The 12,636-nt window shown below is 42.9% G+C and overlaps 1 protein-coding gene across 1 annotated transcript; it reads right to left on the bottom strand.

Annotated features, from left to right (window-relative positions):
• Positions 1-13: 13 nt before the first annotated feature.
• Positions 14-11,078, bottom strand: xkr5b (XK related 5b). The gene is made up of 13 exons (XM_070968393.1): positions 10,818-11,078; positions 9,428-9,517; positions 9,192-9,297; positions 8,847-9,013; positions 7,586-7,719; positions 7,352-7,430; positions 6,988-7,157; positions 6,472-6,583; positions 5,687-5,854; positions 5,349-5,539; positions 5,113-5,196; positions 4,597-4,780; positions 14-4,475 (listed from the first exon to the last, which is right to left on the bottom strand). Exons 1-13 carry the CDS (start codon positions 10,924-10,926, stop codon positions 3,796-3,798), a joined length of 2,274 nt encoding a protein of 757 aa, XP_070824494.1. The 5' UTR covers positions 10,927-11,078; the 3' UTR covers positions 14-3,795.
• Positions 11,079-12,636: the final 1,558 nt, after the last annotated feature.

Genomic DNA, 12,636 nt, shown 5'->3' with positions numbered 1-12,636 from the left:
GCACTCTGAGCTTTGATCATGGTTTATGACTTTATTTTGTCACATCAATAGCACAGTTAATGATTCACTACCACCAACCACAGCAGCTCTGTGGAAATCCTTGCAGAGATGAGGTGATGCACGTTGATACATGGAGGCCGTCCGGTGACGTGATGTCACGCTCAATCAGCGAGCTAATGCCAGTCTGTCAGCGAAAACTAGAACAATTTCACGTGTGAAACTTCAGCACGAAACCTTGAAACACTGCGCCGTGGCTGTCCACACGTTTCATTACAGTAAACGTGACCAAATACAAAAGAAGAACATTTAAAAAATATACAAAGTGAGTCAAATTAGAAACACAAGCAAAGGTTATCATACACACCAGGTACACAAAGCAAAGCATATGGTTCTAAGATAAAGCAACACACACACACACACACACACACACACACACACACACACACACACACACACACACACACACACACACAGGGACGAGCTGAAGCCGTCTTCTTACAAGGCAAAGCACTGATTCATGATAGTCAAGCCAAGGCATCGTCTAAAGCGCGTGGATATTTTCTAATAAGTGCACTATGATACATTTCATTAGCTGGCTTATTGCTGTTGCGTACACATACATTCGACCATGTGCGATAATGTGTGCAGTTAAGTGCTTTCTTTCTCTAAAGGAATAGATACAATTCTCTGGATGTCTTTATGAACAAGCAACATGCAGTGACTCCTTTATCTACCAGCACGGATGCAGATAACAGTTTGACACAGTTTGATAACGCATGTGTTTCTCTCAACTTTGTTGCGTAACTCAATTGATATTCTGCTTATTACTGATATAGACCTACTTTATATTTATTTTAGTTGTTTAAAAAGAAAGAAAGCAAAGTAAAATAATATAGGTTAATTAAAGAGAAACAGAGAATTAGGAGACAAACAAACATGGAAGACTGATATCATTAAAGATTTCATGTGTTGAAATAAATAAAACTCATAACATCATACTGGCATTGACCAAACTTGAAACTCACAGCAGCACGTTATTATTATTTCTAGTATTAACCTTTATGCGACATTTGTCTTCTGAAACCTCTGCTCCTTACCTCGTTTCCCCTCTTATGGAAGCTACATTATTCAAAAGGTTTAGACTAAACAAAGGCTCAGAGTGTTCAAATAGATGTCACAGTTTCTCACTGTGACAAGGAAAAAAATCTGTTTTGTAAGAAGGAAATTCAGTTTTACTGAGGTAGGAGGTTCAACTAATGGATACACTGAAGGACAACACATTGTGAGGGAGAATAAAATATTCTCCATTTAGAGTTAGAGCCATTCATTTAAGACTATGTCAAAATTAGATTTCCCCTGTCATTTAGTTAATGCACACAAGTTTGCAAACTAGAGTTGCACTGTATGACATTTTTAAAATACAAACGTATTCATACGCTTACGCTTTAAATCAAGTTAACAAGGTTTGTGAAGCATTATTCTCGAGTGGACATTTCTATTTATTTCAGGAGGGTGTAATGTGTCTGTGCAGTATGAAAATAGATTTTAAGTAAAACCAATTGTAGGCTTCATGGTTATTGTGATGGATTGTTCACATCTGGGGAAGTTTTTCCATATTGAACACGAAACTGAATATCATCATTTTCCTCTACAGGAAGGAACACAAGCCTTCATATTGCCACTTTTAAAATAGCAGCTACTACACAGATAACTGATGACAGGGTACTTCACAAGTACATGTTTAACTTCCTTCACAAGGCAGGTACATGGTTTCTACATGTGCCTTTAAGCTTCACTGACAGCAGCTCACTTGCTGTGTGCTCTTCAATAAAACCAATGTAAATAAATGGATGACAGCAATCCAAAACACTGCTGCCACATTATAATACATCATATATCATATCTTATTATCATTCAGACACTTCCCTTCTTTCAGTAATTAAAAAAAGAAACAAAATGCGATTGTCAGAGGTGTTCATGAAAGTTACCTCTTCTTTATAGACACACTCATTAATTATGTCCTGCAGAAAGCATCGCGTTTTTGTTCTGTATCTTTTCTTTGTCACTAAATTCACCAGTTTCACTTTGTCCCTTGTTTGTAATTCCAATTCTGGAGACTTTGTTAGATTTTTTCTATATGAATTTAGAGATTCAAAGCACTTCTGCAGGTCATAGCAAACATACAAATTATATGTTTTGATACCAAACATCTGTTCACTCGATAGTCTATATTGCTTAATTTCCCTAAATACACATGTTATAATCATAGTGTAGTCCACAGAATATCATGCTACAGCCACCAGTTAACAATAAAATCTAGCTGTACCGTTTCTGCTGTAAACTGCTGAATGACTGACAAGACTGCAGTTACAATTAGCAAAGGAAAGCAGAGCTGAAAATCTATAAAATGTTCTTCCTTCAAGCCTTTGCTTTTTGTCATTTGCATCTAAGATAGCTGCATGAAAATATAGATTCTCAGATTTGACCATTTTACCGATTGTAAATCGGGATTCGGTGTTGTCAGTAATGTGTGTAAACACTAACCATGTACTGAAGTGCACACACAGTGAGGAACTGACTGATCGGATCAATGAGTGGCTTCCTGAAAGCTGGACGGGATAGTCAACATCATCAAAAGCGTTTGTTAGCATAATAATCAATCAATGACTTTGAAGGTATTCTTGAATATGCATAAATTGGCATAATTTACATATTTCATAACAGATCATTGGATCATTGAATCTGAATAATTTGAAAAAAGACTGGCATTGGCAAGTGGTGTTACAGGAGATTCTGCTCAGCAGCCTGGTGGACAGTGTGTTTGATTATTGTAAACTAGTTTAATTACCTGGTTCATCTAGAAAAATCTGTTTCATTGAGCTCCACCCAACATTCAAATAACTTTGTCTTGATTGATGGTTGTTTCTGCTTTATCATTTCAAATATAGTTTAGTAATTCTGAGTATGCAAGACTTAACTGCTTTTGGTTTTCTGCAGTTAGTTTCCAATGATTAAAAACTACCAAGTGTAAGGATTTATCTAAATGAATGAAAGTGATTCCTCACATTCATTAGCACCTGTTAATGTTTATCTGTGTTTTCTTAGGATGAGTCAGCCAGATCCAATCTTCTGTAATTGCTGATCTGTAGCGTATAGTAAATGTTTTTCATCAAAAGGTTTTAAAGAACAGGAAAAAGACACAATGCCCCCACCCACCCTCTAATTTGCAATGGCCGGTTATCTTGCACAGCTGTGTTTGTTACTGCCAGCTCCTCTAGTGGTCTTGAAGGATGCAGACTATTGCCGGACATACATGAATCTGCCAGATGGTTCCCTGAGCTTCACAGTAGCATGCAAGCAGGTCCTCACTATTACACCCTCCTCCTTGCAGATGCTCTAACCAATCACGAATTGCTACTGCAGCAACAAGGACCCGGTCATTCACTGCCCTCCCACCCATGAACATGTGTTAATTGGAATGTGCAGCAAGGCCAGAGGTACCGCTATTAAGAATTGCAATGGTTGGCAAAGGTTTGGCCACTGTGACTACCAAAGAATCCCCATTTTCTGCAAATTTAAGCCATTATCTGCATGTCAGGAGACAAACATAAATAATAATTTACACTGTATATTCCTCCATGACTGATTCAAATGAGCTGAGCTGAAAATGTCCCCTAACTTCCCACGACGCCATCCCCAACTTAGTTAATGCATGAATTTTTTTGTATAGCCTTAACTGCTAAATTGAAAAAGACATCAGTGCCCTCCCATGATTTCCCTTCACCCCCAACCTCCTTACACCGCCCTCTCTCGACTGTCCACAAACTGGACCATCTGTTTGCGAGCGTGGGAGATGACTGGAGTGATAGGAATGATCTGAGCACCGGGCGTAGTAGCACCAGGAGTCGAGGTGCCAGGAGTTGAAGCACCGGGAGTCGAAGCAGCGGGTGTTGAAGCAGCGGGTGTTGAAGCCACGGGTGTTGAAGCTGCAGGGGTAGAAGCAGCAGGGCTTGCAGAACTGGGGGTTCCACCAGGTGTTGTACCAGGAGTGGCAGGGATGACAACGACGGGGGCCGGGCCTGGACTTTCAGCCCCGGCTCGAGGCTCCAGTCGCGGGGTGGATGTGACAAAACGAGCCTCCCTGATGCGGTAGGGACTTCTGTAGGTGGAGATGGGTGACAACTCGGAGCCCCACCCAAGATAGCTCCCACTAGAGGGAGACTGTGCATCTGCGCTGAAGTACAGAGTGGTACTGGACTCTCCAGGCATCGCATTTTTTTTCTCCGGGGAACTAATCAGGAGAGGTGAACGTCGCTCAGGTGACCAGCCGGGAGTCTTGATGTCCAGGGAACCCACAGAGGACGAGGCTTCGGTCAGGGTCCCTGCGTTGCTGTCGACGTGGCGGAGGCTTCCTGGTTGCCGTGGAGATGAAAGTGTTGGCGAGCCATAAGCAGCACTCTGAAACTCCTCATCACCTTGAAAAATGAAATCACATTGAATTAAGAGGCCAAGTGTTTTTTTAAACGAGTACACGTCACCTACAGGGAGGGCCATGCAATAATTATGTGCACCAGCAGGGCTCAGTATTTATCCAACCTTTGTCCTCTGATGGTGGAGCGCTGGAATCCTCTTCTGCGGTCTCTTCAAGAATGACTTCCTGGACCGGGATGATCTCTGGAAACCTTCTCATGTCCTGGATTGTTGTGGGGGGAGCTTTTCTCACCGGCCTGGCAACTACAGTGGATGGAGCTGGCTTTGGTGGCTGCACCACCTCTCTCACCTGGAGACCAGACAGATGGCTGAGCAAACTACATGTATTCTGTGCAGATAGGCCTCTTTAGCAGCCTTCAGACATCTGTAGGTCGCAACATGCTGTCCCAATGAATCTCACTTCATTACACTACAAGAACCTTAAAATCACTGTGTAGAATTTGATGATTGGTGATTACAAAAGCAGCTTTTTTGTCGGTAGAAAATTAGCTAAACCGGGTGAAAACTGGTTCAGCTCATTCAGCTCTATTTTCAAATCCTATGAAAGGTGGCTTTAGGTACAAATTTACTGTATTCTTTGTTTGAATTACCAATTAAATGATCAATAAACAAAGATCTTGCCTGTGGAACCTGGGTCACCTGTGGTGGAGCTGGTTGAGGAGCTGCTTGCAAGGTCTGAGGAACATGCGGTTGAACAGGTGGAATCTGACAAATCACAGCAGAAACAGTGAGAAACACCTTTAGATAACCTTTAAAGATATCGCACTTAGGCTGCATGCTCAATGTAGTCAATAGTCAATGAAATTCATACAACAGATATATTAAGCAGGACGTTCAACAACATGAATGCAACAGACCCGAGGGACATGGAAGTCATCAGGGGAGTGAACTTCTTCTGACAGCCCCATCAGTCCGGCCAGTCCCCCCTCGCCATACGATGACCAGATCCTAGTTACATCTCCTGTCTTCATGGCCAAGCGAATCAGCAGCCAGTGGTGATGTTTCCAGCCCTCCCATTGGATAGGGAGATCCATGAGGGTTCCACCTCCTGATCAGAACGACCGTAGCCATTATAATCACTGATAGATAGATAGATAGATAGATAGATAGATAGATAGATAGATAGATAGATAGATAGATAGATAGATAGATAGATAGATAGATAGATAGATAGATAGATAGATCTTGAACAGACCAGACAGTGTTGCATGATGATGAAAAGTGGGTGTGACTTTCTCCTCCAGTGACAGTGTAGATCCACGCTCCATGCAGGCTCCACCTATCCCCCTGTGGCGAATACTCTGGAAAATCTCAAAGGATTTAGGGTGGAGGAAGCGATAGTACAGCACCAACGCGATCACTCCTGGAGAGACAAACAGGTAAATAGAAGAGAAACAGGGAGGAGATGAAATCATGAAATAAGGCGATGCAAGTGTAAGTAAAAGGTTATAGATCTCTAAAGAAAAGAAGGAAATGACTCTACAGACAGTATAGTACAGTTAATTGAGAATGCAGTAGCACAAACATGCATAAACATGCATCTATAGTTTAGACCAATCAGGAGAAAATTAACTTTGTTCGAGACCTGTCTCTGTCTCACCAACACATTCTCATGAGATCTGGAGCAAGCAAACATTAAATGTGTACTGTATCTAGTGTTGTATTGTTTTGACACAGACAGGCAGAAGTCTATTAGTAATGCATTAGTGTTAAAAATGCCTCTTGGGATGGGGGTTAGAGGCGGCCGTGCCCATTTAAGATACAGAGAGTATATAACATTTCATACCACTGACCATCTTTTCTTATAGAACATCTCTGACTTTGTGTTTAGGACTAATTAGTAATTGTTAGCGTATTTAACTTTCATGGTGAACATGGTAAACAACTACTTAACTTAGCATTGCCAGTGTGAGCATGTTAGGATGCCCACATTGGCATTGAGCTCTAAGTTGTTTTACAGAGCATTGCTGTGTGTCTCACCAATGAGGAAGCTACAGAACACTGCAGCTGGGATTCCCACAGTGTCCCAGGACACCATGGTAAACAACCAGGAGGAGGCCAGAAGAAGAAGTGCGTTCTCTAAGAACATAACCTGAAGAAGAACAAACAGAAGCAGAAGAGGATGTTTACCTGTTTCCACATGTGAAATCATTATTTTTCTCACATTTGAATTTAGGTCTTGTAGTTATTTTTATCCAGCTTACTGTACATCTGACTAGAGATTACATTGGCTCAATGTATTGGCTGACAAATCCAAATCACATTACAATATCACATGTGTATGTTTTTTGGCATGTCGTGAGAGCCCCTAAACCTGGAATTATCAATGCTATGCCTTACACAGTTACAACGTGCCTGATTCAATCATATTCAGTCTAATACACACTACAAACATGTTTCTATTGTGTATTGTAGGGCCCCGGTGAGAGACAACACAGGTTAATTTGTTTTATCACAAACAGTTTTTAGAAATTGACCAAAGAGACACATTCATACCAGGTAGAAACCAGCCATGCGGCATCTGGATTGTCCGTACTTCACGTTGAGGAAAAGGAAGATGTGAATGGCTCCAAGAACGAGGTTGAAGATTCTCCATCGATTAGTTGAACGAATGATGTCAGTCTGCTGAGACACCATCCAGAAAGTTGCCCCCAGCCAGTGCACACCTGAAACACACACACAACAAATTAAACATTCAATCTTAAATACATACATAAACACACTATATTACACAAAATTGTCCAGGGCGTCCTCATCAAGACTCACCCAACAATGGTTAAATGTGTCTGGCTGAAAATGGACGGTTTGTCAACTTCAAAAAACACGAGCTTTGAGATGAAGCCTTGGCATCCAGACTTACCAATGACTCCCAGGATCCACTGTTTGAAGATGCGTGTGAAGAGCATGAGGACAGCAAATCGCGATCCCAACATACTGACCTGCAGGCAGAGAAAACAGACCCTGTCACTCAAACAAAGCCAAAACACCACTCATGACATATCAAACACAAGCATGTAAATATGCCCTGCATTATACTGATGCTGTTATTCGGATGTTCATATTTGCTGTTATAAGGTTGTTTAAACATGCCCACCCTCCACAGCAGTCGACAGAGAATGGCAGCGGGGGTCATTTGTAGGTGTCCTGGCCTGATGAGTGAACAGGTTCTGGCATAGAGGACCAAGGCCCAGGCCAGAGACAACAAACACACCGCAAAACACACTGAGGCTGGAGGGGAGAGAGCAGGCAGAGAGAGGAAAATTAACATGAACACTATGATGCGCTGTAATGCTATATACATAATTTACTGCAGATACAAGTCTGTTGCAGATGCACATTGAAAAAAAAAGATGGAAAATAGACAGGGAAATTGGTTCAATTTGAAGGCGCACTACTCTTTTTTTGGGCCAGATGGGGGCAGCAGAGCAAGCTGAAAAAAAAAAAATCTGACATCACTTCATAAAGCTGCTAAGGCGAGCACATTAGCTAACAGCTACTCACATCGAGTAGACACACAGCAACATTATCATTTGGAGTCGTGTTTCTGACCACCTGATGAATGTAAGTCCAATATTGATTATCTTTCAGCTCTGTTTTGGTCTTTACCAACTCCTGAGGAAAATATCTGGCACTACGTTCATCAGCTAGTCTTTGGCGTTTGGTGCTGGCAGTGCAGTGGGTTTATCAGACCTAGCTGCCGGATGCATCTGGATGTAACACTTATGAGAGTAATGAGACTCAACCAAAACACTGTTCTGTTCTGTAGACCTAAAGGACACTGCGGAGCTGGTGTTAATTCTCTGCAGCGTTGTCACTAAGACTGACACTTCTCACATTAAACAGTTATTGGATCCTCATTGTTTAACAGACAGTGTATTTTCACATTTGATCTGCCTATGCTGAAAGCACAACTCACATCTGCTAGAATATCACAGACATGGTAAATGATATTTGCTGAGTTGACTTGAAGTACTGAGTTGTTCTGCAGTGAGACAATACAGACCATTAGGGCCATTATTGCATTGTCCAACAGAGCACTAATGATTCACTAATAGATTCACTAATAGATTCTGTGTGGTGTACATGTTATGTACAAGGGATGAAGTGGATATGTGGGAGCTGATTTACACAAAGTTAACTTGTATGCCTGATCAACATGCAAAGCAAAATAAATTCCATAGAAATAACCATGATTCACAGTGGGTATTTCTATTTCTGTACAGTGGATGTAACATTTATCATTCCAAAAAGAGACTGGAGACTTATCTTGGACTCTAGCTCCAAGACTTGAGACTTGACACACTAAACAATATTAAAGGCAAAGTAATGTACTTTGATTTTTTACGTCTCTGTACCTGGAGACTTGATTCCTATATCAGTGCAGATGAGCACATAGGTCTGCAGCAGCGTTTGAGGGAGGGTGACCACCAAGGCCTCAAACAGACGTAAGGCAGATGCATCAGCCTGCTGCATGATCTCGCCATACACATCCTCATCTGGCAGAGACATGCATTCCCACAGCCTGTGAAGCCCAGAGAGGAGGCAGAGTGAGAGATGGATTGAAAGAGACAGACAGGGAGGGAAAAGGAAATGTCATCATAAACATCATTACCATCGCAATCATCAAACATAAACAAATGTTCAGTTCGTCAGACTTTTGCTATTAACTGTCCTTGTTGCACACACACAACGTTGCCCACCGTTTGAAAATGCCAAGGTGCAATATGTGTGTCCAGGTGAGAGACTTCCTGCGGATGCGCCCATCTGACAGGTACCACAGATAACTGAGCCACTGAGGACCCCAACCTGGGAAACAGAAAGAAACAAATATAAACCAAATATCTATCTATCTATCTATCTATCTATCTATCTATCTATCTATCTATCTATCTATCTATCTATCTATCTATCTATCAGTATCGTGTTGTTGTCTCACCTGGCAGCAGGAACAGTGCAGTGAAGCCAGCAAGATAGGCATAGCAGTAGTTGTGACCCACCCACAGGTAGTACACAAAGCAGTAGATCACTGAGGGACGAAGGGTAAAAACACACATGTACACAGTCAAATTAACACAAAGAAGTGCTTAAATCTACTGACCTGACTGGATTGCTACAATACATAAACAGTAATTCAATCACATGAAAGGTTGAAATGAATCATAATGGGTCAGATACGCTGTGTGATTCAGTTATTTGTGATCAGGATGTTGCTGTCAGCTGAGTCTGCATGTGATGCTACGGAAAATTGTAATACAGTCTGAAACACAAAAACGAATGAACTGGTAATTCCTGCTTTATGTACTTGGACAAACCTCACCCGTGCACAAAACTGTCCGAGCATAAAACAGATATTGTATATTTATGATATAACAGACACTGCATGTTGTAGCACTTACAATAGTGTTTCCATCAGGACAACAGCATTTGATCGGTGGCTAATTGCCAGAACGTGAAGCATTTATTTTTTATTTTATCTTGTGAGTGCCCACACTTTTTCCTGTGACCTCTGTTCTGCATCCCATCTCAGGTTTATTGACAACTCGAGTGCTGCCACCTCTCCTCACTTACAGTCACTCTTCTCTTCATCGCATTGGCCTGCCTGAGCCCTGCAGCTCTGCCCCCCTCCATCCCTCCACACATGTAATCTGAAGCTTTAGCTGCCAAACAGGCGGGCTGTCCGGGCAGACTAGGCCCTATGCTGGGGTACGCCCATCCCCTCGTCCATTCATGCACCTCTAAGAAAAAGGGCGCTGAAATATGACAACATGGCTCCGCTTTGTTTTTGAGCACGAAAGATCCCACGAAAGCTCGAATGATGCCGTTTGAAAGATGGAAAACTCCTGCGTGAGTCTGCAGTTTTGCTGCACACAGGATTTCATAACATGCAGCGTATAAAAATAGGAAAGAGGCGCACCAGGGCTGACTGCAGAGTCTGCTCTGATTTTATTATTCATGACAACACAACGAGAGACAGCCGTTGAAGTGAAGACAAAAGACCAAGTTTACGTGTTGGATTGTAGTAGATTTTAAACACAATATAACATCTGAAGCCATCTGTCTCATCCAGAACATGCGGGTGTCTCTGTCAGCCTCTGGCGCCCTCCCGCACTGACTGTACGTCCATTCACTGTGGCCAAAAAGGCACGCACGCACGCGCACGCTAATAAAGTCAAATAACGCACAACAGGGATGCGCGTGGGCACATACCATCACATTATTATCAAATGACACACCATTAGTGACACAACGCTCGGTTTGATTATTTGTGCGCAAGGTATGTGTCCGTGTGTGTGTGTGTGTGTGTGTGTGTCCCAGGTAGGACTCACGTGCCGTCCTCTCTGCAATGATGAGAAATGCGGTAAAGGCGAAGATGCAAACTTGGCAGCACGGCATGCACGCGCCTCCATTGCTGGGAGTCGCTGAGTAGTCTCTCATAGCGGATTGATAAACCGAACTCTGGGATTTCGCAGTGATAACAGCGCGTGTGTGTGTGAGTCTGCTCTGGTTCCGGGCGGGAGTGGGTCCAGCTGCTGCAGCCCCCTCTCTCTGCTCCGTGTCCCCGTCCCGACGTCACCGCCCGTCCCGTTAAAGCGATAGCGCCGGTAGAGTGAATGAGACAGCCCCAGACAGACACCTGAGAGACACGAGGCTAATATTAATCCCACATTAGAAGCATTCAGAGGCCAAGTTCGGACACACATTTGAGTGTCTTTTAGTGGAAAGGTTACATGCTACCTCAGGATCGAAGGAAAACTCCGAAGATTAAAAATAAGAGACTTATTTTTTAGGGAAATACGAAAGTTGATAAAGCAAAAGTTAAAGCAGCAGCAGCAGCAGCAGCAGCAGCAGCAGCAGCAGCAGCACCGAGTTTAACTCATTCTTATGATGATTAGTTTATTGATTAAGTTTAATGTTGATTAAGTTTAATAGTTGAATGATTATTCATTTTGAGGTTAATTAAGTTTTTATTTTGGTTACTGTGTTTTTCTATCTATTTATTTTAATTCTAATTATCTGTTTGAAAGTTGTCTTGTTTTTTCGTGCTCATCCTTTCCTCTTTCTTCTGGTCTTTTCCATTTGCCGTTTGCCATTTGGCTTTTCAAGCTGTCCTTACATCAAGAATGAGGTATGGTGTGGGGGCACAGGCTCCTTATGGACACCAGGGGGAGTCTGGTTCCAATGATTCATAATGCCTGTTTGGCAGGACCACCTACAGGGTGCAAAACTATTGGCACAGTTCCTCACTGTGACAAACAGCACAACCTCCAGTTCTATACCGTGTTGGACAAATTTGAGTCTGTGCTAATGCATTGCTTTCATTACTTTTCATGACTGCTCAGTGTGACATAAATGTCAGTGGGGGTCTGTCGTGTGGCCACTGTTGCTGGGACTTCTCATCATACTCCCAAGTGATGTTTTGTTCTTCCTGCATGGCTGCTGTCACTCAGAGGTGAGGGTTGTAACAGCATTTGGTTATATATTATTTTATGGATGGCATGTGTGTGAATTGGGCTGCACAGTGGCGTAGCAGGCAGTGCACGTGCCTCACAGCAAGAAGGTTGCCGGTTCAATCCCCGGTGTCGGTTGCCGGTTCGATCCCTGGTGTGAAGTTTGCATGTTCTTCCTCCCATTTGACTCTAAAATTGCCCCTAGGTGTGAGTGTGTGTATATGTTGCCCTGCGATTGACTGGCGACCGGTCCGGTACCCCGCCTCTCGCCTGTTGACTCCAGCCCATAGGCTCCAGCCCCCCCGCAACCCCGAAAGGGATAGGCGGTAAAAAAAATGAATGGATGTGTGTGAATGAGGGCAGGTGTGAGTAGAAAAACTAACTTGTGACAGACTTAAAATGTCTGTGCCCTCAGACCTGGTGTCTTGTCTACCAGTGGCTGCACTATGGCTGTCTAAACCCCAGTGTCCTGTCCACCATGGATGTTCATGTTGTTCTCTTCCTTGCCCTCCTGCTCCACAGTACTCGTTTAGGTACTGACCTCATGCTTTATTCTGCTTATTTTTATTAACACAAGCCTTGTCCTGTTGCTGTCTGGCTCCTGGACCTTAGAGGTGCTGTAGGACCTGGCCACGACCATTAACACCAGTTCCCTGCCCACTGTAGACATTTGCTTGGGTTTAGGATGGATTTTTGC

This window comes from Chaetodon trifascialis, chromosome 1 (genome assembly GCF_039877785.1).
Source record: "Chaetodon trifascialis isolate fChaTrf1 chromosome 1, fChaTrf1.hap1, whole genome shotgun sequence".
Classification (NCBI taxonomy): domain Eukaryota; kingdom Metazoa; phylum Chordata; class Actinopteri; order Chaetodontiformes; family Chaetodontidae; genus Chaetodon; species Chaetodon trifascialis.
This window is presented reverse-complemented; position numbering and strand designations above follow the sequence as displayed.

Coding starts and splice junctions, on each gene's coding strand:
- xkr5b (XM_070968393.1), bottom strand. CDS start 10,926: ATGAGAGACTACTCAGCGACTCCCAGCAATGGAGGCGCGTGCATGCCG. Junction 7,158..7,351: donor GTGGATCCTGGGAGTCATTG/GTAAGTCTGGAT, acceptor TGTGTGTTTCAG/GTGTGCACTGGCTGGGGGCA. Junction 5,855..6,471: donor GTTCTGTAGCTTCCTCATTG/GTGAGACACACA, acceptor TTGTCTCTCCAG/GAGTGATCGCGTTGGTGCTG.